At 44.3% G+C, this 27,588-nt stretch overlaps 1 protein-coding gene across 1 annotated transcript in view; it reads left to right on the top strand.

The window, feature by feature from the left end:
- Positions 1-27,588, top strand: part of ITFG1 (integrin alpha FG-GAP repeat containing 1) — a 112,277-nt gene that overhangs the window by 32,777 nt on the left and 51,912 nt on the right. Inside the window, exons 7-8 of the mRNA XM_039880802.1 lie at positions 6,275-6,336; positions 9,781-9,862. Coding sequence (XP_039736736.1) covers positions 6,275-6,336; positions 9,781-9,862 — 144 coding nt within the window. The remainder of the gene's footprint in view (positions 1-6,274; positions 6,337-9,780; positions 9,863-27,588) is intronic.

The following is a 27,588-nucleotide window of genomic DNA, read 5'->3' as shown; positions in this document are numbered from 1 at the left end:
AAACCTTCATTCAAGTCAAGTTACTTTAATGAGAGTTGATGGAAAATCTGAAAATCTCAGTGATGATTCATGCCGAGCCCTGTTCTCCAGTTCTCTCCATCACTAAGCGTTATCATCTCTGACGAATTCTTTACCTTCTGGAACATAGGATTCTTCTCCTATTGGAATTTCAAAGTAATATCTGTTAACCTATAGAAACATTACAAGATAAGGAATATTAAAACTTCAAACTCCCACAGATGCCTTAGCCCCTGACCTCAAAGGAACAGAAGAAATATGTGACTTCGAGATAGACACATCACACAGAATTCAAAATATTACCGTCTTTAAAGAATGTGAACATACCACAATCGCCTTAATTATCTTTCTCTTAGAAATTCAACATACAAGTTATAAAATATAAATCCCCAATGATAAAAATGTGGTAATTAAATTATATCTATTCCTGATTTGTTAATAATTCTCCCCCTCCAACATTGACTTTCGGGGCGGTTAACAGACTCCCCTCAGCAGCTGCTGCCAGCGGCCCATTGCTTGGAGTTTGTCTTTACATTCGTACATGATCTGAAATCGATCGATCCAGCAAAAGTTCTTCTGATGATGATTTGACTGACGAGGGGAGGCGGGGCGGGAGTGTGTATTTTTCACCCAGCGTTGAGGGAGTTCAGCCCGGTAGCCCTGCGCGCCTGTGTCGCCGAGGGCGCTGTCTGAGCCTCTGTCTTGTGAACAGCCAGCCGTGGGAGGCGGAGGTAGTCAGAGCTCTCTGCCGAGCACTGAGAACCTTCGTGTCGGGCTGAGTGTTTCAGGGGACGGAAGAGAACGAAAGGGAAGGGCCGTCTAGAGAGGAGGTTATGAGCGAGATTTTAAAATGATTCCTACAGATCGAAACTTCTTCCTAAGAAGAGCATCTTGTGGATGGGGACCCATTCAGACGGTCCCTCGTATCTCTCACTAAATCGGAGCGTCCGCACAGAATGTTATGTGGCCATGGTGTTTGACGTCGGCAACGTAGGAAGGTGGGGCTGGCTCTTTGCAGACAAACCTAACCGAAGCAGTGATCTGTCCGGGGCTTCAAACCGAGTCTGCAGACATGCTTGCCTTTTTTTTTTTTTTTTTTTCGCCTATACTGCTTAAAATATTTTGAATTATATTCCAGTATTTTTAAAATATGATTTTCACATTTAAAAATCGTGTCTTCGTAACAACAGTTGGCTGGAACTGTTGTTCGGTGAGGGGCCCTTTTTGGCTCCTCTAAGTCTCCTAACTCTGTCTTGGTCACATGAGCCTTTCTTACCTAATTTAAGTTAGGGCCTCGTGCCTGGCCACGTTTGAGTCGATGGCCTCTGAGCTACAGAATGCAGTTGAACTGCTGCTGCCCAGGACAGGGCTGCTGGCGTTCCCCGGTTTATCGTAACGATTTCAGCGGTCACGTGGCCTCCGTGCGCTGTCTTTAGGAGCAGTGGAGGCAGGTGAAAGAGATTTCTATCCTGTCCTCTCGTGCTGCCTTTTCACTAATATAACCAGGCCTAAGGAAAACCGGACGGTCCCGTAGACCAGATGTTGGCTCAAGCATAGAAACAGTACCCGTTACGATCCTGCTTTGAACCATATTTTGTGGAACTGTCTGAAGCTTCCAGAAAATACTACAAATGTTATATTAAGTGTATGTTTCCAAAAATGAACCGTAGTATTATGCTTTTAGAAATAGAATGACTGTCATCATTCAAGGAAAATTCTTAATGCAGGAACTCTAAATGATATTATGAGTATGTTTTTAAATTTCCATTGGAATATTTATCTTAAAACGTTGAGACTTCACACCGAAAGGATACAGTGCAAAAATTAAGCATCGTTTTGATTTTGCCTGACATGGCTGAGTTCACACAATCAGACTTTCAACTTAAGCTCCTAAAACTCCATGAGGCTTGCGGATGCCAGCTTGAACCAGAGGGCTCTTCAGTTGAAGGGAAGGCTGCACTCTGCTTGGCAGTGATTGAAACGCAATAGCTTAATCCTTCAAGCTATGAATGGAGATAATTGAAGCCTAAACCGTTTAATGTTTTTGTACACACTTACTTGACTACGTTCCTGTATTTTCTGGGTAAGAAATTACATGTGCATTGAATATTTTCACTATTCTTGTTAGAAGAATCTAATGAAAACGATGTGATTGCATTTGGGTTTATATTCTGAATTTTTCGCTAACTCGTGACGTGGCCTTTTGTTAGAGATTATTTCTTCAAGTGAATACAGTGATGTTAGCTGTGATCACCTCGTTTCTATCAACATTTTAGAAATCAGTTTTCAAGACAGGAAAGGAAACCCACATGCAGAATATGTGACGACTCCTGTAAAATGCATTGCTGCCGCTTCTGTGCTTAAGGGACCCAACGTAAGGACCTCGCCCCCAACTCCCCAGTCTGGCCACCCTCCCCCCGCCCCCACCCCCCTGGCCTGATCACACACTCTAGGACACAGCCTCACACGTACTCACCTGGCTCGCCCTGGGCCCTGGACTTGGTGCAGGCTGTGGTCCCTGCCCCCGTACGTGCCCGTCCCATTCCCGGCCAGGTGATCTTGTAACTTACCCGCACCTTCTGGCCGGTTGGCCAGGAAACAAGGCGGGGCGCACTGTGGGAAGTGGGAAGCGTGTCGCCTGCTGAGGACAGAAACTTCTCCATCCTCTTCAAACAGGAGCTAATGCGCCTTTAACCATGAAAAGTGGGCCACTTCTACAGGCTCTGAAGGTTCAAGTTCGAGTGAACCTGGGGAGTCACGGTTTTGAGGTTCATCACTCAAACGTTTCTATCCTCTGGGTCACATATTATCCTTTCCCAGCTCAGGCCCTCACCTTAGATTAGCAGCCCTGCTTAGGGTGAGCATTCAGCCTCCTGGGGAGGGGGCTCGTGTGCTCTTGTCCACTCTTACCGTTAAGTCCCCGCCTCCGTCCTCAGTACGAGCCTCCCTGACCTGGGACCCCTGCGTGTAGAATGGCCCTGCGGGCTTGCTCTGGGGTGCGATGAGCTTGTTTCTTTGAGCTTACCGGTCATTGAATGCAGACTGGCGCAAAAAGGAACACCACCTTTGACAAGGTAGCTCTTTTCAACCAAAGCTGTTCCAGAAGGGCCGACAGCCAGGGCTGTCAGCGGCACTGCCAGCAGCTGAGGGGATAAGTCCTTCGTTTCTCAGAGGCGATCGGGGTGGCGTGTCACAGCATCCCTTCCAGTTACGTTAAGTGCATTTCCTGTCATTGTATCGTGTGAATTACTCTTAACCCCGTGGGAGGGTGAGGACATTATTGCTTTGTTGACCAAAATTTTTATCTAGCTGTCATTTTATCGTCATTTCATTCAGAGTCTGAGGCATGATTCTTCATATTGAATTGTTAATTCATTGTCTCTATTTTTATTTCTCCACATAATAAGTCATTAATTTTTTTCTGTTATCTCCGTACATGATTGAATAGTGAAATGAAAATTTTAAATCTATTTTACAAGGTACTTCTTATCCCTTATCTCACGTTACTGTTTCTCAAAGTCTTAATAGCTATGAAACTATGAAAATACAATCGGCAAACATGCAGTTATAGTTCCTAAAATTTTAAATGTAAATGAAACAACAGGAAGCTCATAATTTATCATCTGTTATGCAAATATTTTGAGACCATTATAGAATCAATAGAAAAGAACATTTGCATTGTCTTTCCGGGAATGGAGATGGGCGGCTGGTGGCCGTCCCCCATGCCCACTGCTCCTGCTTGGCCGGTGGCAGTAACAGGGTAGCCATTCCGATTCAATTCAGGGAGGCCGACTGGCGCATCAAGGCTGACCGACGACAAGCCTTTGATCCTGTGTCACAGAGATGCCTCCTCACTCATTCTCACGTGGGCTAAGAACTTCAGCAGTGTCACGCTTTTAGTTTGGACAGATTTGCTCATGTCATATTATATAATCGCCTAATTGCCCCTTCTCTGGATGTTGCTTCTTTCAGATAGCCGAGAGCTTACATTTGGCATGGCTCTCAGTGATGCTGGAATTTCTGTGGCTGTTAATCCCTAATCACTTTCTTATGCTGATTATTTGCATTTTCCGATAATATAAAAATGGAACAGCTTTTAAACATTCTTAGTACCGTAATCACTGTAATAAGTAAAAAAATAAATAATAGTGCTTATTTTTAATAAAACGCTTTATCATAAGACCCTTCTTTTCCCGAGGCTTCCCATTTGAAGGTGCAGCGGAATAACTTTTTAGGCAGTCCCGGCAAATTTCCAAGAACCCCAGTATGTGGATAGCGTGATGTCGTTTCGTTATTCAGCAGTCACTTGAACACATACTGGTCCCAAGCTCTTGGGAGCCATAGAGGTGTGAAAATTAGCAGACATGACTCGTCCCCTCCAAAAGCTCAGGAGGGACCCATATGAGACCAGATGCCAGGCGCATTATGATGACCATGACGACGGCGATAGCGTAGCCCAGTAACAACTAGGGGTTTGTGCCTCCGGAGAGGAGGGGCCTCCGGAGGGACGGGGACATTGGAGCCAGTTTCGAAGAATTAGTCCACCAGGTGGCTGTGAGGTAAAAGGCACTACAGAGAGGACGTGTCTCGTGAGGGACCAGCAGGGGGTGAGCCCGGAAACCCAGGGGCAGAGGGAGGGCACCTTCACGCGACAGACGAGGCTGACTCGTGTCCAGGAGGACAAGGGGTAGGACTGGAGTTGCACTTGGGCTCTCCAGCATGCGAAGGCGGCGTTGGGGACACGGGAGGACGCTGGCTGCGGTGCATCGCCACACAGGTCCCATGTTAGGAGGGTTCCCAGATGAGTGTGGAAGTGCACACTTTGTCGGGAGTGTGACTCTGGCTGAGCAAAGAAATCATCTTCACAAAAGACTACATTTCTGCCTCCATAGGCAAAGCACCCTCGGTGTGGTGAAAATAAATGCAGATAGTTGGTACTTACTTGGGGTCAGGAGTTTTGAGTTCAACTAATAATAAAAGTGAACAAATTACTTAGCTTCCCAGGGATTCTAGGGAAATCTTTATTATTATAATTATTCCATAAATGAGCTTCATTAAATTCATATGAAATCTTTACAGAAAACACATTAAAATATGAGTGACAATTTTCTAAACATATTTAATAGGGGGAAAAAACTTTTCTTTAAAATAGTCATGGTCTCCCCATTACTCTGAATAATTTCCATTTTTTAAAACACAAAAGAATAATGTTGTTTTAATATTCCTGTGAGTCAGCTCATCATTTGAAAACTTTCCGTATTCACTGAGTAAAATTGCCATCGTGCAGACATAATGAATGCAGCTACTAGAAGAGATTTGCAGTTCACCTGGCCTTTGCATAAATAGGGTATTCGATTTAACTGTCAACTGATTATTTTTTTTTAATTTCATTAGAATTTTTGCACTTTTTCAACAAAACAAACTTTCTTTAGTTAGAATATAGAATTCTACTCAAAATTTGAAATATAACATGTTCATTTAACATGAATGCTAAAGACTTGGCACTTTTTCAACGAAACAGACTTTAGTTAGAATATATAATTCTTCTCAAACTTTGAAATATAACTCACGTTCATTTAACATGAGTGCTGAAGGTTTGAGATACTGTAATACCGTGATTTAGAATAATACTCAAACCTGGCTACGATGCATAGGTACATGCTGCCTTCAGGGTGAGGAAGCAAACTGTGATCATGATCAGAATGTCTTTTTTTAAAATATAGGCGACCTTATATTAAAAAAACAAAATTCAACTGAGAGTTCACTCGAAGATCTAATCGATGTTATTGAGTGATTCACGAATCGGGCACGTCCCGCATAGCAACCAGAAGGAAGCGCCGAGGAGTTGTAAGAAACGGAAAGATTTGCTAGGAAGACGTGTGGGGCTGTGGAGCTATTAGCAGAGGAAAAGAAAGGGTTGTTTGGGGGCCTGGACCGCGCTGGGGGAAGAGGAGGGGAAAGGTCCTCATTCCGCAGGTGACCTCTTCTGTCTGTGGCAGGTAGAGAGGCCCCGCGTGGCATTGCATTGCAGGTGATCGAATGAGGGGCTGATCCCACAGGCTCCCTGTCAACATTTTGCTTAACTTTAGCGGTGCAGGGTCATCTGCTTTCTTTTCTCTGACGGACTCAAGCTTGATAAGGTGCAGTTCAAAACATATGTAAGTGCCAGTGTATTAATAACTCCTTGTGTTTGCGTTTCTTCCCATTTCTAAACATCCACGTCAGTAACAAAACAATTCTGTTATTTTCCTTCTAGATTTATTCCTCACGACATTGTCTGCCTCTGGTGCCTCCCAGTTTGAGATATGGGAAAATTTGGTAAGGAATCTTTTCTTTGAAGCATTTTTAAATGATGGCATTCAGTAAAAGCATACAATTTTAGAAAATAAAATGGAAGTAATCACTTGGTCGGTTGGTTTTAACAATAAATAGAACAACTTTAAGAGCCTTTGGTTGCATTGCTGCATTCAAACTGCTCAGTACTGCCGAAGGAAATGATTCATCCAGCATCGGCTCCTCTGCAGGTTTGTAGGCATGCCTGCCAATTAAACCAATCAGTCTGCCCTAATGTGCGTGTTAACAGGGCCCCCGCCAGGCTGCCAGCTGTTGAGAGAGGGTACTGTCATTTAATTTGTCAGCGTGATGGTTTACTGAAGAAAACCTTTTTTTTAAAAGATTAGTTTTTCCTCCTTGCCTTCAGGCTTATATAAAAAATAAGAAAACAGACACTAAACTTACCGCCAAGTTGAAAGGATTAAGGAGTATTTCCCAATGTTTTTTTTTTTTAATTGCAAGTAGAAGATTCCCAAACTGATGTCATAATTTTATTTAATTTTTAGCTTGATGTAGATTATGTGAAAGATTAATTCATGAAGAATAAGTCATCCAAAGTCTGAATTTCAGGCTGCACATAGAGGACAGGATTGGAGGAGAGGCCTGAATGGCCCACCGAGTGACAGTCATCAAGCGACGGTCAGGTGTCGAACCTCACTTGTAAAGATTAAGTGAAATAGTCCGTGTAGAGTGCCTGGCACACTGTAGACAACTAGCAAATTTTAGTTTTAGATCTCTTGGTTTCCATCTATTTACTCTCATTTGTCTTTTATTCAATCCAAATTAAACCCATAACATTTTATGGATTTTTTATTAAAATACTGATGAGAAATAAGCAGATGTGAAAAAAATGTGAAGCACAGGCTCGCGGAAGATGTGCCGTCGGCCGCCTCTTAGCGTCGGCAGGGCTGGTGGTCGTGACCAGCCTTGTTTGGGGACGGACATGAGGACAAGAAGCTTTGTTTAGATGAGATCAGGGCTTCTGAATACTGCTAACTTCTAAACCAAGCAACAGGATCCCTTTTTTTTCAATGGGGTGTAGAAAAGGAAGCATTTAGGTAAAATGCTAAACCAGAAAGATGAATTGTTTAATATACTACTTTCATTAAAAATGTGATCATATTCATTTCTCTGATGATAAAAATATGGTTGTTATATTCTTGATGATTACTATAAATTAAATCTCACACTGTTTTCAGGTGGCCTTGAAAATAATACCTCAAGTGAATCTTGAGGTATTAGAAAATGAGAAAATCAGTCATTTTGATTAATTAACTTGATCCATAGGGGGCAGGGGGAAGCCTCAGTACAGATAAGTATAATGTGTATATAAAATTCTGAAACACTTGAGTGTATGATGTATTCTCAGCCCAGGTTGATCTGAAGGCGACAAAGTGAAACAGCTCAGTAGGAGAGGGCTCTGCACGAACAGACTGCATTTTGAGTGGGGTCTTTTTTCCCCATTATCGTTTCCTTTAAAGAAAATTAATAAACAGGCTATTAGACAATAGAGACCGTAAGGGTCGTTCCTGCTGTGAAACAGCCGGGTCAGTACGGTACCCATTAGTACAGATCGAGGCGAGTGTAGACGCGAAACTGACTGGCTCGGATGAAGTGTGGGCTTTGTAACGTGGAGGGTCATCTTCATTAGAGATTGCACATACAATTAGCAGTAACGTGTAAATTGACCCAAAACCTCAAAACCTAAAAAGCCGTATTAGCGAGAGGAAGAACGGGAGCTGCAGCAAATCCTTTCGCAGGGTCGGCTGTGCACACAGCCACGTGGTAGGCGCCGTGGGAGAGAGAAGGGAACAGAGCTGGCAGCCAGGAGCGGGGTGAAGATGCGGGTGTGGGCGACCCTGGCTGGTACGACGAGAGGCTCGGGCCCCGTGCTGCAGGGAGCTGGAAGACGGAGCGGATGCTCCATCCGGCCCGCGCAGGGCCTTCAGGGAAGGCTTCCGAAAGGATTGGCGCCTCAGGCAGCAGGTGCGCAGGGCCGGAGTGGGTAGGAGAGAGAGCGGAGGGGAGGTGGGCGAGGAGAGGCACAGGAGGCACAGGACCACCCCCCGTGTGCGAAGCGGCTGGTCTGGGCCGGAACCCGAAAAGGCACTGGAAGGCAAGGTTAGAAGAATCGGTTCAGACATGGTCAGCAAAGCCGTGGCTTCTGAACTGGGTAATCTGATCCTTTAAAACTTCATTGAGACGCTTGTAAAGGTTTCAGGGCTGAGTGAGATGACTGAGCCTCCATTCCTGCAGTTACCGGGCTGCTGCCTCTCAGGGAGGTTCGTACGGAGAGCCTGGAGGGGGGCCGTTAAAGCAGAGGTGACTCGCGTTTTATGCTGCTGACCAGTCACAGAAAAGACAAAAGGAAGGAGCTCATTCGGGGCAGGAAAATAAAAGTATTTTAGATAAGAGACGTATCCAGAAAGTGGTTAGAAATGTAGGTCTAGAACTCAAGAAAGGGAAGAGATAGAGTCATGAGGGGAGAGAGCGCTAAGGGACGGAAGGCAAAGCCGGACCCTTGGATGACACCCGCCACCCTCCCTGTCCCAGCCGCTCGGCCAGGTCGTCCTGCGTGGCGGGGTGTGTCCTGCGCGTCGTAGGCTGTCAGGCTGTATCCCTGGTCTCTGCTCACTCACCGCTCGTAGCTGTCCCCCGCTGGGACGTTCAGACGTCTCCAGACATTGCCCAGTGTCCCCTGGAGAACAAACTCACCCCCAGTTGCGAACCATTGCTTTATGTGAGCGAAGATGGGGACACATCGGACGTAGCTTCCTGATCGTCTTTCTCCCGTGTAAGTGTGGCCGGTGTAACATTAAATATTAAAACGCGTAGGCCGAGGCCGAGGCCGCCATCACGGGAAGATGCTTGGCACAGCGCGGGCAGAGCGCGGCAGACGGCGCCCTGTCCGTCAGTGGCCGTGTGTCGGCCGCGGCGCCGCTGGTGCTCGTGCGCTGGCAGGAGTGATGGCGTCGCCCCCAGTGTCCCTCCTGCTGGCGGCTAACGTGGCCTGGAGGCGAGCACCTGGTGCAGGTTATGTCCTAACCCTCACGGAAACCCCTTTGTCCTGATTTGCATCTTCTCCCCCGACTGGACCGCGAGTTCCCTGGAGGGAGGAGCTGTGTTTTCACAGCTCTGCGTATTCTAAACCCGATATGGTACTCGAAGCAGAAGACACTCGGTGCGTCTAGAACTATGGTGATGGTGTAGTCGAGGACGCCAGACCGGAGCTGACAGCCGGGAGGGTGTCCAGGTGCCCTTCATCAGCTCACGGCCTCCGTTTGTTTCGTGAGCGAGGCGGCACAGGAGGTGGGCGTCATCGCTGTGCGGTACAACAAGAGCCTTTATTTCCCGGCTTTAGGTAAAATGCTTGATTTCACACTTGGATGAATTACGATGGTCTAATCCAAAATTTTCTGCCTTTAACAGGATGGAAATTTCTCTGTCAGTACCATATTTGCAAAACCTCAGAATATGATGGTGGTTGGACAGTCAGCATTTGCAGACTTCGGTAAGATTGTTTTCGTCTTTCAAATCCTCCCCGTCTCTCTGACCTAGTCATATTAATTCGCAATATCAGAAAATAACTAGTGTCTTCAGAACTATTATAGATTTACAAGATGCCTGTTCTAGTGTCATACGTGGCATGTAGTGAGTTCCTTAACGCAATAAGGAGCGATTTATGACACGTTTGTTTAAATTATAGTTTGAACCCAAGGAGTCCCTGTTTGTGAGAAAGTCTTATATCCAGATTTTGGAACCAAAATAATTACAGGAGTTAATTTGACCTCTTGAAACTTGAGGACTGAAAAACGCTCTTATTTACATCTTAATACCAAAGGAGTAACATCTACTACAAATTTGCTACAAGAGGACATATATAATCTCTGTTTTCTATAGATTCTGTACAGCAAATCAAGTTCACATTGGTTAGGAACTTCCAGAACGTCTGTGGCCCTTCGATCGTTTGTCAGGGTGATAATTGAAAGGACTTCGGTATCAGGTGGGGACATGGCTTAGATGGCCACCACCTAAGTTAAAAGCTCACTCCCTTCCTGCTGTTCTTTCATTCTGCTAACAAACACCTCACAATGCAGGTGACATGTCACCACATCCAGAGTCCTCAGTTTCTCATCTACAAAACGAAGATGACGATTATATCCACCTCAAAAGGCCCTCGTGAGTGGCACGGTGTGAGTAAGGCTCAGGCGCGTGGCGGGAGCACAGGAGGGCACTGTGCATGCAGCTTGTCTGTCGCTGGGCTTGCCCGGTTCTGTCGTCGTCACTGCTCTTCAGCCGGTCACTAAGTCGGCCCGCCGCGCACTGTCCGGGCTGTGTCCTGGCACGGCTGAGACGGGGTCTGGCGGTGTTATTTTGTTATTTGATGGAAATGTCAACGTGAACCTCTATGTCGTACTGTATTTTAGTTTATTACATTGAATATTACTTTGATCTTAAGCAAATTTCTGGTGTCCGGTTTATAGTCTTTAATAGAAATAGTCAAGTGATAGAATACATGAAAGTAATTTTTTAGTTTGGTGATTGACCTAATGAGCTGGGTTAGTGACAGATCTCTTTGCAGGTCTCTGTAGGGCAAAAAGTGTATGTGCATTCTATAATTCTCAGGGGGCTCACAGACCTCCCTTAATCCTTGGTAAAAACCCTCAAATTAAAGTTATTTGTTTTATGATTGCATGTTTTCTATGATAAGGTTCATTGCTTTTAATAAAATTATTAGTAGCTTTACTTTGAATTGTTTTGAAATTGCACTAACCATAAACATAGACATTTACATTAAATGTAAATATGCAGAATAGGATATAGTCAGTTAAGAAACACTATTCTCCCCTGTTCTTAATAACTTAAGGTAGTATATCAGTAAATTTTTAACGTATCAGTAAACTTTGAATAAATAGCTCACAATATCTGTTTAAAAGTCCACGTATTCTTCGTTGGGTATTGTCAAAAAAACAAGACTGTTAATGAGTCCAAAAAAGCAGATGGCACCGAATAAGTTCATGAATATTAATATATACAAAATATGCATTTTTCTGTGTATTTGAATATGTGAATTGCATCCTGCCCGCCGTCCTCCACCCCGCCCACTTCCTTTGAACCAAGTCGAGGAAAGTGACTGACAGGAAGTCAGCATGATTTCAGAAATTCACCATTCATTCAGTTAAAAAAAAAAAAAGGCGCACACTCGAATGAATGATACGGCGCACAGGAAGAATCCTGTTCCAGAAAGGAGTTTAAATGGCTCCCAGCTCATTCAGAATGCCTAGGAACAGACGTCGTTATAGCCATGGTGATGTTCTCGAGCTTCTAACATGAAATATTAAAATATATTAAAAATATCTACTCTAAAGTGAGGCCATTCCAGCATATCCACAGTGCGGCGGGCAGCGTGGTTTGAAATTAAACCAGGAACCTGTAGCGAGCAGGGTAAGGAAGGAAGCACAGGCACGCGCTGCTCAGCGACAGGGTGTGTTCTGAGAGGCGCACCGGTAGGGGACTTTGTGGCCGTGCGAACATCACGGTCACTCACAGCCCAGTGCTCCTGGGCCACCAGCCCAGACAGCGCTTCACCGCACTACGTCGGCGGTTCTGACCCCATGGTGAGTCTTATGTATCCAAACATCCAAACACAGAAGCAGAACAGCGAAAACGCGGTTCAAAGGATGAAAGATGGTCCCCCCACCGTGGGCACTCCCACGATGGAGCTGGCGGCACCGGGTGTTGCTCTGGGCGCCCCGCGTGTGAGGCCGAGCAGACGCGAAGGCCAGGCCGTGACTGTCCCCTGCTGCAGACTCTCCAACGCGGGACACTTAGGTTGCACTCAGTGTATGAAACCGCACGCGGCTACGTCAGGCGTAACAAAGTGAAGCCGTCGAGAGACGCGGTGAGCACAAGGCGTGAGGCTGCTGGCGTGACGTGGCGCTGCAGCAGACTTCATAAGTAGAAAGGAAACACTAACAATTAAGAGCACAGTAGAAGCGTGAACCGGTAACCGCAGTCACTTGTGGTCGTCATCTAGTGTCACGTCCTGGGTGTGATCGTACGCGCGTGGCTTGCGTATGACTGGCAGCACAGGTTCATGGTCACCAGCGTCACCGCACGTGAGTAGTGCATTACACCGTGACGATGATGGCTGCAGTGTTCCTAGGCGATGGGACTCTCTCAGCCCCCTCGTGTCTCACGGGACCACCCTCATCTAAGTGGCTCAACCGAAACGTCATTATGTGGCACGTGACTGTATTCAAAGTAATGATGTCATTTATTTTCTTTATAAGACAAAGAAGTCCTTTCCCAGAAATCAGCTAGTAGAGCTCCACGGAATGCTACACAGCCAGAGGTGATGGCTCTGAAGATTCTGATGGCAGAAAAGAGCAGGCAACGTGTTGTACACTGTCACCGTCCTCTAGAAAAGCAGACTAGAAAGAAATGTATCGAAACGATAATGGTTGTTTAGATAGGGTGGTGGGTCGGTTTATTTCCTGTTTTCCAGATTTTCTGTTGCGCTTAGATTAATTTAAATATTAATTTAATAATGAAAAAGTAAATTACAGAAGAGTAATAGTCAATAAAGAAATGAATAGCTGCTACAGTGTACGAGAAGCCATACCATTCATTGTTAAGATGTGTGGTGAAAATGCAGATTTTAATACAGAATTAACGATGATAGAGCTGAAATGCTTAGTTTGAGGTAACGGCCATTATACTCCCTCTTGTTTTACAGTTAGGTGTACTCAATAACAGTGTGACAGATTAAAATTTTTTCTTGTTAGTGCTTGATCTGCACCTAAAAGTAAATCAGACGAGCCATGTATAGAAATTAAAAAATATTTTTATTGAGGTATAATTGACATACAACATTGGAAATTTGAATTTTATATTCAACTGGGTCTTAGTGAATAATCGAATGTTTATATTCTCTTTTACAAAAGAATTTTAAAAATCAAATGCCTTTAAATAGATACTTATATTGTAAAAGAGGGCGTGTAGAGGAAAGTTCTAGATGTTACTGCTTTCTGGGCTTGGTCTTGTTACGTGAGTTATTTAGGGCTACCTTTCATCCCAAAGACTTAATAGTATACTTTTGTTCGTTTGTTTGTTTCTTAAAGTTGAAAATTGGCTGCCCTTTTGTTAAGTAGCATTATTTATTTTTTCATTAAATGCAGAACACTTTAATATATAGAATATACACAAATTAGATTAAGTGCAGGATTCAAGGAATTTGAAACATAATACTTGTATTTCCTTGGTACAGTACAGATGTATCGGTTCAATCAAATAGTTTAATCTGTTCTTTAAAATTGTACAGCGATCAATTTTTCTTCCTTTCAATTTTGCGCTGAAGAAGAACAAGGTGTTAATGAATTCAGAATCTCCTTTCTGGAGTGCCTGCTACTTGGACTTCTCTGTTCTAGAAGCTGGGCATATGGCCATGAATAATGCACACAAGAACTCTGCTCTCACGGAGTTCAGATTCTATCGAGGGAGGAGAGACAAGTGAATTAGTAAGTTATTTTTAGAAGGTGGCGAAAGCTTGGAGGAAATAAGGTACCATCACCGGAAATGAGAAGGGCTGTTTCTGCAGCCGATCGGAGCGACTTGACCCGAGACTTGAGCAGTGTCGCAGGAGGGCTCAGAAGAGTGTCCCGTGCAGACAGAGCCACCTACAAGGGTGTTCAGGGACAGAAAGGGGCTTACCCAGGCCGTCGGGGCCTCGCGGGCCAGGGTCGGGAGTCTGGATTTCATTCTAGCTGTTATCGGAAGCTCCAGGGAGACTTGTTAGAACACGCGGGTCACCAGGCAGTGGTTACGAGGGCGTGGACTGGGGCAGTCACTAGGAGATGGAGAGATGTGATTACATCTCGGGAACGCTGGAGACAGACGTGACAGGACTCGGTGAGGCATCGGATGTTGGACGGAAGAGGGAAAGAACTAGAAGGTGCCTCCCCGACCATGGGCGGGCAGCGGTCTGGATGCAGCACCATTCACTGAACTTGAAAGGAGCAGGAAGCGGCCTTTCGGGTCCTGTTCACCAGTGGTCCCGCTGCGGACGCGTTCAGTTGGAGATGGCGAGTGGCAGCTGCAGGCCCTGGAGGGACGTAGGATGGGTGCCGCACAGCCTGTTTTAGGCATGGTCCCTCAGAGGGCCTTGGCCCTTGCTCCCTCCCCACACAGAGCACTTCATCTAGGAGTTGCGCACGGCTCGCGCTCTCAGCACCCCGCGTCCTAAAACATCACCTCCTCCAGGAAGCCTTCCCTGACCACTCTAAAATCGTGCCCCCTCCCCGCAGCACCACCCACTTCTCTCCGTAGCGTTTGTCACCGTCTGGCATGCTGTCCGTCCGTTTTGCTCGTGTGCTCTTGCTAGAAGATACTGCGTGGGCGTGTGTGGTCCTCTGCGCTACCTCACGCCCGGAGCAGCAGCAGCCACACCATAAACACTCCGTGAATAAACGAAGAACTTTCTAATTGAGTGAACCAATTCGTTTTTAAGAATTGAGCCCAGATTTAGGCCGCGTCTTAAGCATCTTCAACCAGAATCCTAAACCAAGACTTCCAAGTGCTATTCACGTGATGAGGACTGATGTAAGGCTATTTTTGCTCATTTTGATTAAAGTTAAGTGATTGAACTAAAAATTGTTCTGAATCTCTAAAATAGGTGCTGCTTCCAGTAGGAGACAGCCTGGGTCCTCATAAATTAGAGCTCTTGGTCTCCATGTTTCCCTTCCCCGACTCCCGCGCTCTGACAGTGCGCGTCGTCCGTGGTACCTACATTATTACCTGTCGTATTCGCACAGCGTCCTCGTATCCTCTGGCTCTTCCTCGTGCCAGTTTAGTTCTGATATCGTCAGAGTAAAAGTGACCAGTTGAAACAGTTTCCCCTCCAATCTGCTGGACCTTCGTCTCCTCCGACCATGACCCGTTCTCGGTAAAGCCGCAGGTTCTGTGCGCACTGCCGTGTGGCCCGGCACTGACGAGACAGGCCGAGCGCGCGTGCCTCTCAGGCGAGTCCAGCTCTGCCGCATTCCCCTTTCATCGCGTGTCGCCGTGGCGATTGCGTGCAGTGGTTGCCATAGCAAAAGTGATTAGTCCCCGAGTTCGTGCTTTCCAGCAGAGGCTGAGGCATCTATCTTGGTGAGTCACAGATGCCAGGTGCGAGTCTGATAAATATTTTGAATGCTTTTTGATTGGAAATGGTAATTTATACACAAATGATAAAATTACTACTGCAGAGTCTTGATTTTCTATATACTCAGCGTTTAAAGCAGACCAGGCTGTATTTGTTTCTTTTAAAGTAGACGAATATCGGGGAAAACTAGGAAGCTCAGCGTCCGAAGCTCGTACGCACGGGTTTGTGTGTGATGGGTCTTCGCCTTTGCAGGTAAAGGCTCTTTCGAGTAAAGCCATCTCCGGTGTGTTGTATTCTCCAACTACACCATGATTTTGACTTTTTAATGGCGCGTGGTGTTGTGAATGTGCAGTTAGTCCCGGGAACGGTCACTGTGAAGTACTTAGACTCCGATGCGTGGGCTTGCCCGGGACGGTTCCGTGGCACATTTTGTCCCTGTGAGTGGCTGTCCTTCCTGTTTCTTTGAGCGCCCCGTGATTTCTCTGTCGTGGACTGGCCATTTGAACACCGCGAAGGGCTTACTCTGGAAGCCGGCCCCCCACCCTGCCCGGGGTCCAGGCTGTGGCATCCGTTCGCTTGACTGTTTTTCCAGTCGCTCTCGTCGTGTACACTCCCCGAAGCCCGCTCCTGTAGCTCGTGCTCCGCTCACGCGCGGCAGAGGTCTCCTTGACGAGCAGGAGCTTAAAAGATGGGGGGACCGCTTCTCCCGGCCTCTGCGCTTTGGCTCTGCACTGGATGGCTCCCTCTTGACTTAGCCGGTCTTCGGCTGAGTGCTGAGGGCAACCTGGGGTGAAAACTTAGGGTCTCCCACGTCTTTTCTGAGCATGTGTCTTGCCCTGGGCACGCGTGTGGCTTTCTAAATTAACCCCACACCCATGCCCACACGCAGGTGCTTTTAAATGTCCGAATTTTCCAAACGTTCTCCCCCGGGTCCCCCCCCCACCCCCACGCTTTAGGCAGCCAGTTGTATGCCTTGACCTATAACCTTCAGCTCTAGCATCTGCGGGCCCTGTGTTATTTTTGTGCAGTGCTCACTGTTGCCCTGGCCTACGTCTCAAGTTAGATGAAAGAAAGAAGCACCTCGCACGTGGCTCAGGCAGCCCCTAGACAAGTCAGAACAGATATGTACAGTAGTTTGCAAACAAGGTCTGCTCCGTGTGTTCAAATTGCCTCTGGATCTGGGGTCTCCCCTGGGGACACGAGCTGTCACAGCCTCGGCTCTGCCGTCACACCCAGCAGGGCCAGGGCGAGGGCAGAGTTTGCCCACCGTTTTCAACTTACCTTTTATTTTTAATTCAGGCTGTCAGCCTTTGACAGTTTCTGTACTTCTGGCAAAGTTGTTTCTATAGGTTTCTAGTTAGCCTTTTTATGTGTCTGAAGCTGTCTAGTCTGCCATTTTGCTTATGTCATTTGGTCTACTTTTTGCCTATTTTAGCAATTTCATATAAAGAGAATCCTATAATGTTTCTGACTTCTTTCGGTTGACATTATGCTTCTGAAGTTTATTCGCATAGTGCGTATGCGTAATGTGTTCCTTTTTACGGCGGAGTGGTATCCCGTTGTCTGAGCACTGTCACCCACTGAAGAGCATTTTAGAATGTTTCCAGTTTGGAGCTCTTCTGAATAAGATGCCGTGAACATTTGCTTAAAAGACTTTGTGTAGACGTACAGTTTCATTTGTCCCTGGTTACAGCTAGGAGTGAAATTACTAGGTCTGTATGGCAAGTGCCTCTTTAACTTTTTCCTAGTTACCAACCTGTTCTCCAAGTGGATGTACCCTTGTAAGTACTACCCCCTACATAGGAGGGTTCCAGTTCCTCCGCGTCCTTGTCAGCATTTAGTGTAGTCTTTCTTCTTATAACCATTCTGTCGAATGCGTAGAGGTGTCTCACTTTGCCGTTTATTTCCATTTCCCTTATGACTAATGATGCTGAGCATCTTTTCATGTGTTTATTTGCCACTTGTATATTTTCTGTAGTGAAATGTCTAGTCTAGATCATTGTCCATTTTTTAATTGGTTGTATGTCTTATTATTATAAGACTTTTTTGTATATTCTTGATACAAAATCTAGTATCTGATATAGGATTTGCAAATCTTCTGTAAGTTTTCTTCTAAAGTTTTCTAATTCTACCTCTTATATTTAGGTCTATAATCCATTTCAAGTTAATTTTAAAGTTCTTGAAAACAGTTTGTATTTTCCCTCAACTCAGAGTACTATATTATTTAGATTATTTTTTAATCATATTTGTGGGTAGGAGAATAATATCATAAAATGGAATCCACTTGAGAAATTGTACTAATATTGAGTGATGATTATTTGCTGTAGCTCAGAGTGAGGACGAAGCCGCAGGACTTCCTGGCTGTCAGAGTTGAAATTGCATGGACCCAAGTGTCAGCATTATAATCCAGCTGACAGTTCTTCACCCACATAAAGATGTATAATTTGCCTAGAAACAAGGCTTCAAGAAATAACTCGTAAGGGAAAAATAATGTGAAATTACTTGCTCTAGGACTTTTTAAAGGCTTATTGCACCTAGGTTCTAGTGTTTAATGCAGAGCAAAATGTATTTTCTGCAGCCATAACTCATCCTACAGGACAATGACCTCATTTATCAAGGAACGAAGGAAAAATGTGCACCTGTGCTGCGGGCGGGGTATTGGGTGGGAATAACGGCGGGTCTCACTGTCCTTAGCAAAGTCAGCGATCAGCCAGATGGAAGGGAGCCCGATGGGAAGCTCTTTACGTGCTGACACAATTATTTCACGACTGGCGGGCCAGTGTAGCAGGACGGCGATGGCGTGTCTTCCGTGTCATTATGGACATGTAAATTCATAAGACACTGTTTACTGGACGGCAAAGCCATGCGGATGTGGATATCACAGCTTGTAACTTTTGAAATCTAAATTTGGGCCGTCACGTTTCTGAGTCAGTGTTGCTTAGTCGGCCCCAGTCAGTGGTGAAGAGTCTGTTCTCCCGTTTGAAGAGCAAGGTGAAGGGCGCAGATCCCCGAAAGCCGCAGGGAGCCTCGTGTCCTCTCTGTTTGTGTCGTGAATGAGGAACTGGGCATGGGGACGAGAGGGACCTGCCTGTGGTTCTGAAGCCAGGAGGCTCCTGGTGTGAATCCCAGCCCCTCCCCCACCGGCTGCCCGGACTCAGGAAAGTTATTGACCATTTCATATTGCGGTTAACACGATGTTAATATATTTTGCTGAATGAACAAATTTAGACGGAGCGTTCACATTTCTTATACCTGAACCAATAAACTCAGGTTATATCTGAGGACTTATTGTCCACGACTGGCCACTGCCTTAGAGTCTAGCCCTCTGCTAGGTCGCTAATCTCGGTCGAACCCTTCAAACGTGCGCGTCAGTTTCAGTAAGGGAAGGAGATGGCCTTGGATAATAAACTTAGACTTGAAATTTAAATCTCGTACTTACCAGCCACTCACTTAACTAGCTTTCTGCCTGGACGATTACTGTCACCAAGCACCAATGTCCTCGTGTCTAAAATGAGAATACAACTACTTTGTTCACAGTTTTTGTCAGAATTAAGGGTGAGAGTGTGTACAAAGGAAGCTCTACTAGGATTCAGCAGATGTTAGGGGCTTTCCTGTTCTCCGCCTCCACCCAGCATACCCCTCCAATGTATCAGAGCGGGGGGAAAATGGAGCCAAGCTTTAGGTATTGTATATTTATGAAAATTGAGACAACCGCGTGTTTGGATGTTTCTCTCTCCTTTTTCTTCTTTGGTGATTTTTTTCAGTGCTTACAAGCACAATTGAGAAGTTTACAAATGTAATAGTAAGTGATGTTTCAATTATTTCACAGATGAGTAACCCCTTAAATCGCTCCGGTACCTTTGAATAAACTGCAGAAGGCAGTTAGAAAGCCGTACATCAATATTCTGATGTTGCGTGGCGACTTATGCCCAGATAATTACCTGAGCCTGGCCATTCTTACATCAGAATCATTCCTAAACAGAGCCCGCGTCGCCGAAGGAACACGTGACTGGAGGCAGGTCTTGCCTCTCCCTCTGCACGTGACCCTGGACTAGCAGTTTCACCTTTCCGGGCCTTAATTTCCCCACCTGTAAAATGGATGGCGGTAACGGACATGGTGTCCGTGGCCCTTTATATTCCTACCATCTATTTTGAACTTAGTCAAAGTCGATTGTTACATTCTGTTGACCGATTATTTAAAGTAAAGGGATTAATGATTAGGAAGCTGTGTGAACAAAACACCGAAGTTAGGGGGGATCTTTACACCTCTTAAGTCAAACAATTTACTTTTCATTAACGTACATGAAATAACTTAAGAGATCGTAGCTGATGCAGAATTTATCGTTCACTTTGCTTATGACCTTAGCGACTTAATAAAGTTCGCTTCGCTATTTCTCCTTTGAAAAGGTTGTATAAAGAGATTCTGATTTGGAACATGAATATCTCGTGAGAGTGATGGCGTTGTCACTGCTGCCAGTTATTCATTTCACCCGTCCCCACCCTTGTGACAGGAAGTTCACAGCCACCTAGAGAAACGGAATTCAGCCTGAGCTAGAAAAGTCAACTCTGCTCCGGACATTTCGGATAGAAGAAACTTTTATTAATGTAATCGGGGTGCGGGGTATTCTTAAAGGTGAGGGCTGAGCCCCGAGAGCTGGAGATCTTGGAGACGCGTTGGTTATTGTAGAGATTACATGTTTATCAGCCTTCACCCTCAGCGGAAATGATAACTACTCTACTACAGTTGGGAAGGGAATTAAAGATGTTTATCTTCTGAGAAAAAAAGTGCTAATTAGCTCATTGTACAATCAAATGACTAAAAACTTCTAAAATACTTTTCTCATGGAAATTTCAAAATTAGCATGACTGTAAAGTACTTATTTTGCAAAAATGTTTCAGATTAGTCTTTGAAATCTGTCCCTTTTTTGTGCTTTGAAACTAGCCCTGTTTATTTAAAATATCACAGGTTATAAAGGGATCTCAAAGGTGAATTCCCAAGGGCACGTGTTTCAGTGACAGACGGGTGTGGGCTGAAATTGCGGGATAAGCCCAACTCGTGGCCATTGTCAACGTCTGGGTTAATGAGCCGATTTCCTCTTGGGGGTGATGCCATCCTTCAGGCTCTCCAGAGGAAACTGAATGGCCGTAGCCTTTCCCTGCGTTTTTGGAGCGGCGACTCTTGACTTATGTGAAAGCAACCGTCGTTGACCTTGTAGCATTCACGTTTGTCACCTGTTTGACACCGTTGAATGTTCGCCATCCTGACAGGGACTGGCGTTTATTAAGCTTGCATGTGCCAGGCACAGTGTGGTGGCTGAGAGCACAGGGTTGAGTCAGGCTGCCCGCCTCTCAGTAACTGGTCACAGGCAAGTGCCTCACCTCTGGGTACCTCTCTTCTTCTGTTAAGTTGGGGTGAGAGCATAGGATAATAACATGGTAGGTGTCACCGTGAAGACGAGATAACGTGTAAAACTTACGACAGTGTTGCGAACGTAGTGAACACCCAGTGAATGATTGCCAGTTTCATCGTCGACACCATTTAAAATGTATAAGAAAATGTTGGGGTACTGTGTGCATTTTACAGATAAAGAGATGAGGGCTAAGAAATGGTAACTTGCCTGTAGTCACACCGCTAGCAAGTGACAGCTGACGTAGGAACCCAGGTGCTTGTAACACCTAAGCCCGTGGCCTTAAACCGTGCCGTGGCCTTGGCGAAACTGAACTCTTGGTATCAACTGCGTTACAGAAACACAGCTCAGAAGTCGACCTGTGTGCCACTGAGCACCCGAGGCAAAACAAGGAACTGATGCCCGTGTTCATAATTTTGTCATTTAAAACGAATGTTTTGAAGAAATTAAGTTTATACCTTCCACATGATAATACGATAATATGTTCTTTTTCTTTTTTCTTTTTTTTTTTTTTAATTGACCTAGCACCTGTTTCTTACTGTCATACTTTGGTTTATGAGCATTAAAAAAAAACACTAAAGAAATAAAATATTTTCATGTATGCCCTCTTTTTTAAACTATTCATCGTTTATTTTAAAATTCTGAATTTTTTTCCTTAAAAAATCTAATCCGGCTATTCTAATCCTTTTTGTGTCATATTTGGTCGATTTCTGTGCCTGTAATTTATCCAATGTTACTGTGCTCTTTTGAAAAATATAAAGTGCCATACTCTATATGTTTCAGTGGAAGCGAAAAGAAAATGGACTTTGGGTAATTTTTCTATTTTAGTACATACTTGTACGTGTATTTCCAGCTCTATATTATAACGAACCGCAACAAATGTAGTTTTGTAAGTGAATACGTTCCCTATCACGTGTCTCTTGACAAATGCGATGGGAAAGCTGTTACCTCTTCCCTTTTCTGCATCTGTTTTAGCAAGAAATGCAGTTTTAGAAATCATAGAAATCTTCTAGCTTTGGGTCCCACTTTCTTTAGCAGTTAAAGAAAGCCTGCAAATCTGTTCAGAACCTTCTACCATTATTAGTCGTGTGACTTGCAGTGTTTATATCTGTGTATGTCGTAGCCATCCACGAGTGAGTTTTCCAGAAGGTGGAAAGAGTCCTTTGGACTTATCCCCTGTTTGAGCTGTCGTGCCACTTTCTCCTCTGTAATTCAGAAATCGCTGATTCGTTTTCGTTACTGAACTCAGAGTTCCAGGTTACAGATCGAAATATTTAGCCATTCCACTTACAATTTTTTTACCTTATCTATGGAGTAACATTCGTCAGATCCTAAATTTCTGCTTTCATTTTTCATGATCAAATGTTTCCGTATTTCCCACTGGCAGTGCGTCCAGGAAGTGAGAACTCTCAAGACCAGGCACTCTGTCAGTCCAGGAGTCGTGTGTTCTTTCTCAATCGCCTGCCTACTAAGCACAGCATTCCACTGTCCCGAGCGCACACAGCGAGGGGATACGGTAACATAATTAATCCTCACAGTGGCCCCTCGCAGTAGCCAAATCGTGTTCCTTTTGATCATTTTACAGATAAAGAGGAATCATACAAGACATGTTGAGTTTCTTTTCTGAAAACTATGACTCATTCAGTAAGGGGTGTGGTACAACTAGGTATATCCATCTGTAAAAAAGTATGGTAGGATTATAACTGACGTTTTATACTAAAATAAATTCCAGGTGAATCTAAGACTTACAAGTAGAAATAATGTCTCAGGGTGCTGTGAATTGGAAATGCCTCTGTAAGTTATAACCAAAACCTAGAAGCTATAAAGGAAACTATTAATAAATCCCAAACCAAAGAAAAATTTTCTTAATGTAGGAAGGACTTCTACAAATTGGCAAGAAAAAGACCAATAACATCATTGTTAAGAAAACTAACAATTAAAACCATTTTCACTTAGAGTGGCAAATATCAGACTATTGGATAATTCACTTATTGGTACAACCTCTCTGGCAGAGATTCTCGAAGCGTGGTCCAAAAGTGGACCCCTGGGGCGGGGGCGGGGACTTCCTGCAGCTCTTCAGGGGACCATGGGGTCAAAACCATCTTCACTGTAATTCTAAGACTCCATTTCCCTTTCTCAGTGTTGACATTGTTCCGGCGATGTAGAAACCACGCGGGTGAAGCCGCTTGCCACTTAGCTCGGATCAAAGCAGCGACGCCAAACATGATTAGCGTGTATTGTACTCTGCACTCACAGTGTTAAAATAAAGAAGGAGGTGGAAGGAAATAAGAAAAATAGTGTCACTTAAGGATGTTTTTGATGAAGCAGCAGCAGAAATCATTTAACTAAATCTCGACGCCTGAGCTACATACCCTTCTGACCGTCTGTCTGTGTCTGGAAATGAGGACGCACGGATGAGGCGCTGTCTTCCCGAAAGGCGTCTGTGCGCTCGAGCAGCAGCCGAAGCGGCTATTTCTGTTAGTGTAACACGCCGTTTTTTACCTGAAAGAACAACTGACAAACTATGGTTATTCAGTCCTGGGAATTTGGTAGACATTTTCTCTAAAATGAACAAAGTGAGCTTGTCATTTCAAGAAAGCAACGGACGGGAAGGTGCCAGGGGTAAAATTTGATTCTTATAGAATTGTTTTATAGAACCGTACACCCGAAATTCATATAATGTTATTAAACAATGTTACCCCAATACATTTGATTTTTTTTAAAAAATCAAATTAAGTTTAAAAAAAATTTTTTTTACACATTTGATCTTTCAAGCAAAAAACATGGAAATTTTGGAAACTTTTATCTGCTCCCATGAGCTGACGGCTCCCCAGTACCGAAAGATTTTTTTTGATGAGATCGTTGGCGATATACACTTGCGAATTTTTGATATCGTATAACAAAATGTTTCGACATTTGAAAGATCCGCATATCTCAGTGAACCAGTATTTTCTAAATGTTTGCTGTGTGATTTTTACAAAGTCATGCCTTGCTAAAACATTCCTAGAACATTCAAAGTATAAACTAGACTGCCGGCTTTTAATTAATGGAGTCGGAAGAGTTCATCAATGCGGCTCCACGTTCTTCATCGCAGTAGCCCTCAAGACATGATTGCTCACGGACTTGGGTGGTGATGGGGAAGACTCGGGGGTCATCTGAAAGGTCGTTCAAATCCTTCTCCCAACTGTTTTCATGTTCGTCAACCGAAACTACAGATTGGATACAAAAGCAGTGTGGAGATCGCTTTTTCTGTTAAGTCAGATGTACCCCTCTTCTTGCAAAACGTTTTTGTTCTAGAAAATAGTTAATGTTCGTGAAAATGTTATTTGTGTTTAGGTTTGATAGGTTTGTGATTTTTTTTTAACTTAATATGTATTGAAGTATCTCTTGGTCTTAATTTCTAATATGATAAATACCCATAGATATGACCCACATAAACGCTTGTTGGGGTCTTCAGTTTTTAAGAGTATAAAAGATTCTTGAGACTAAAAAGTTTGAGAACCACTCCTCTTTGGAGATTAAAATGAAAAAATTATGTTTGTGTGACCATTGAAACGGTAATTTCCATTTTAGGAATTTATACTTTGATATAATTTCACAAAGATGAGATAATATATGTCAGAATTATTCACTGTTGGATCGTTTGGATTATCAAAGATTGGAAACAATGCAATGTTTGCTCATCAGTGAGGACTGGTTATTTTAAGAGATACTATATTCATTCAGTGTAATGCTCCGTTATATGTGGAGCAGATGTAAATTTATCAGTCTCAAAGATATATTAAATCAGAAAGTCAAGATGCCAAAAACAAGTGGAGTACTCTATCATTTGTGCAGGATTATATGTGTGTGTGTGTGTGTGTGTGTGTGTTATATGTATATATATGTATACGTATATATGTATACGTATATGTATGTATATGTACGTATACATATACATGTATACATATATATACACGTATATGTATGTATACATACGTATACATATACATATATACATGTGTATATGTATATATATGTTATATGTACAAGTTGTGTGTGTGTGTGTGTGTGTATATATATGTTATATGTACTAGTTAACCCCTGAACAATGCAGGGTTAGGGCACCAACTCCACCCTCCCATGCAGTCAGAAATTCACGTATAACTTTTGACTCCCCACTTGGCCCTTGGTATCCACTGGGGGTTGGTTCCAGAACCCCCTGTGGGTACAAAATCCAGGGATGGTCAAGTCCCTCATATAGAATGGCAGGGATCACTGCGGGCCCTCTGCATCATAGAATATTGATTAAGATCCGTGGATGCAAACCCTGGTCTGCGGAGGGCCAGCTGTGTGTTTACGGGGCAGGACCCACGTCCTGCAGGTGGACCCGCCACCGTGGCTGCCACTAAAGAGGGGAGCTGGGAGCTGGGGCACGCAGAATATGTCTCGAACAGCTCTAAAAATACAAAGATCCTGTTCCTCAGGTATCTTAGTACTTTAAAAATTTATTTTTCAGTTTCTTTCCCAAAATTAGATGGTTAATTATTTATTACGAGCTAAGCCAAGTTAAAAATCCATATCTAACTAGTCTTTCCATTACGTTAAAATCTCCACACCTCTCATGGAGTGGCAAGACAGTCACACGAAACCACTGTTTTACGTAACAGTAATTGTTTTGTCCCCCTGGTGAAGTGACCTATCCAGAAGACACAAGAATTTGCAGATGACCTGGAGTCAAGCCTAAGAGGCTGAAGCACAGCTCCTGAGAAAGGCACACAGGTCTGAGTCCTGACAGGGCAGTGCCATCTGATTAACAAGGAAGTTATTGCTAAACGGAGGAGCATGATCAGGGCAAGTAGGAGTACGTAATGGCACCCTGGCACCCGTGGGAGACCCCACGCCTCACCACGCGTGCGTGTGTGCGTTTTCATAAGAGGGCTTATGAAAACGAGGCTGCGCGCTCCCCGCAGAGGTCCTGCCTCACGCATCGGATCTGGACGGGGGCCCCAGGATTCACATTTCTTACAAGCTCCCCATGATGCGGAGGCCGGGGTACCGGGGACCACATTTGGGAATCACTGCATTAGAGAAACTGGATCGTCAGGTTGGCCAGGGAGTCCAGGGCCGGAACAGTGAGCTGTAATTTACTCAAACGATACCACAGATGAGCTCACTTCATGAGACCGAAAGTATTACGAACGTTCAAGAGGCTGAGTAATATACGTGTGACCCATTCTTCTGTGTGTCCTTTGTCTCCTGCTTAATTAAACAGAAAAATTATTATGCAGAAATTCATTGTAATCCATTTTTATGAGAACAATAACTTTTAGTGTCCTCTTGGTTTTAAAATTAAAATTTTTCAGAAAAGCAGTTTGAATCATTAAATCTATTTCAGGAAAATTAGCTGCTTTAGAGAAGAATTTTATTTGAAATCTGGCGTAAGGTTAGCATCACACGACTCGTGTGCACTTCACTCTCTAGTGATGAGCCGCTCCGAGGGCCGGTTTTCACACCGCAGGTCATAAAGTGAGTTCATCAAAATGTCATCCCTTCTGTTCTCATTCCTGTCTAGTCTTCAGGAAGGAACGTAGCCTTCAGGAGAACTTGCCAGGCGCCTTCCTCAGGTCCTGGGAGGAAGGCAGTCGGGGGTCGTGGTTCCTGTGACTTCCTCACACGTGCGGCCTGCCTCACAGTCCGGGGCCCCTCCCAGTCTGCTCACAAAGTCTCAGTCAGCACTTCGCAGAGAATTTGCATAAACAAATCCTAGTCCCTAGTCTTGTGCCTCTGATTCATGCGAAACTTATTTTTCTGAAACTACTTTCTTTCTTAAGCATAATAACTTACTAAAAAGAAAAACATTCCTTTGTGTGAGGTTAAAAAAAAAGATATGCAGATTATAAAAGACAAAGACTGGAACCATTCTAGATTAAAGGACGCTAAAGGTAAATAGCAGCTAAATGCAATTCCTGCCCCTCTCCTGGGCCCCGTGCTGCGGGGCAGAAACACTGGGGCATTATTAGGTCGCTGGGCGAAGTCGGAACGTAGATGGCGCATCGGATAAAAGTGCTAATCTGTGCGAAGCGGTGAAGTGTGCTGTGGTTACGTCAGAAACCATGCCCGAGCCTAAGAAATACACACTCACGTGTTTAGGGGTGAAGGGCCGCAAGTTACGTGATTCCGTACCTGGTTCAGATAGGAGATGGATGTCGCAGGCCACACAAATGATGGCACAGATGCGGGGAAATGTTAACACGGGGCACATCTAGTTAGGAGCTGACACGCATCCCTTGTACTGTTTTTATTATTGTACTTTTAAGTTTAAATTATTTTCAAATAAAAGTTAAAAAAACATGCAGAAAGGTGAAACATGTAAGATATAAAAGTTTTTTTAAGAGAGAAATTCGGGGTGTTATGAAGTTGGAGTCTCAGAAAGCTTTTCTCTCATTTCCCTTAAATATCAAAAAATAGCACGTAGAGGCAGCACGAGAAACATGGTCTCTGATCGAGTTCTAGATTTCTGTAGATACCTATAAAATATTGCTGATAATTTATACTAAAAGGCGGGGTTATGATGTTATCAGGTGAGTTAGTTGTATGGTTATTAGATGGTTATTTGCCAGCATTAAATATCGGCAAAGTCATGGTGAATATACTCATGGGAAATAGGAAACTTCTTGGAAGAAAGAGAAACGGGGGGGGGGG

The sequence above is a fragment of the Pteropus medius genome, unplaced genomic scaffold (assembly GCF_902729225.1).
Source record: "Pteropus medius unplaced genomic scaffold, Ma_sr-lr_union100, whole genome shotgun sequence".
Taxonomy (NCBI): Eukaryota; Metazoa; Chordata; class Mammalia; order Chiroptera; family Pteropodidae; genus Pteropus; species Pteropus medius.
Note: the sequence above shows the minus strand (reverse complement) of the source record. Positions and strands in the feature narration are given on the sequence as shown.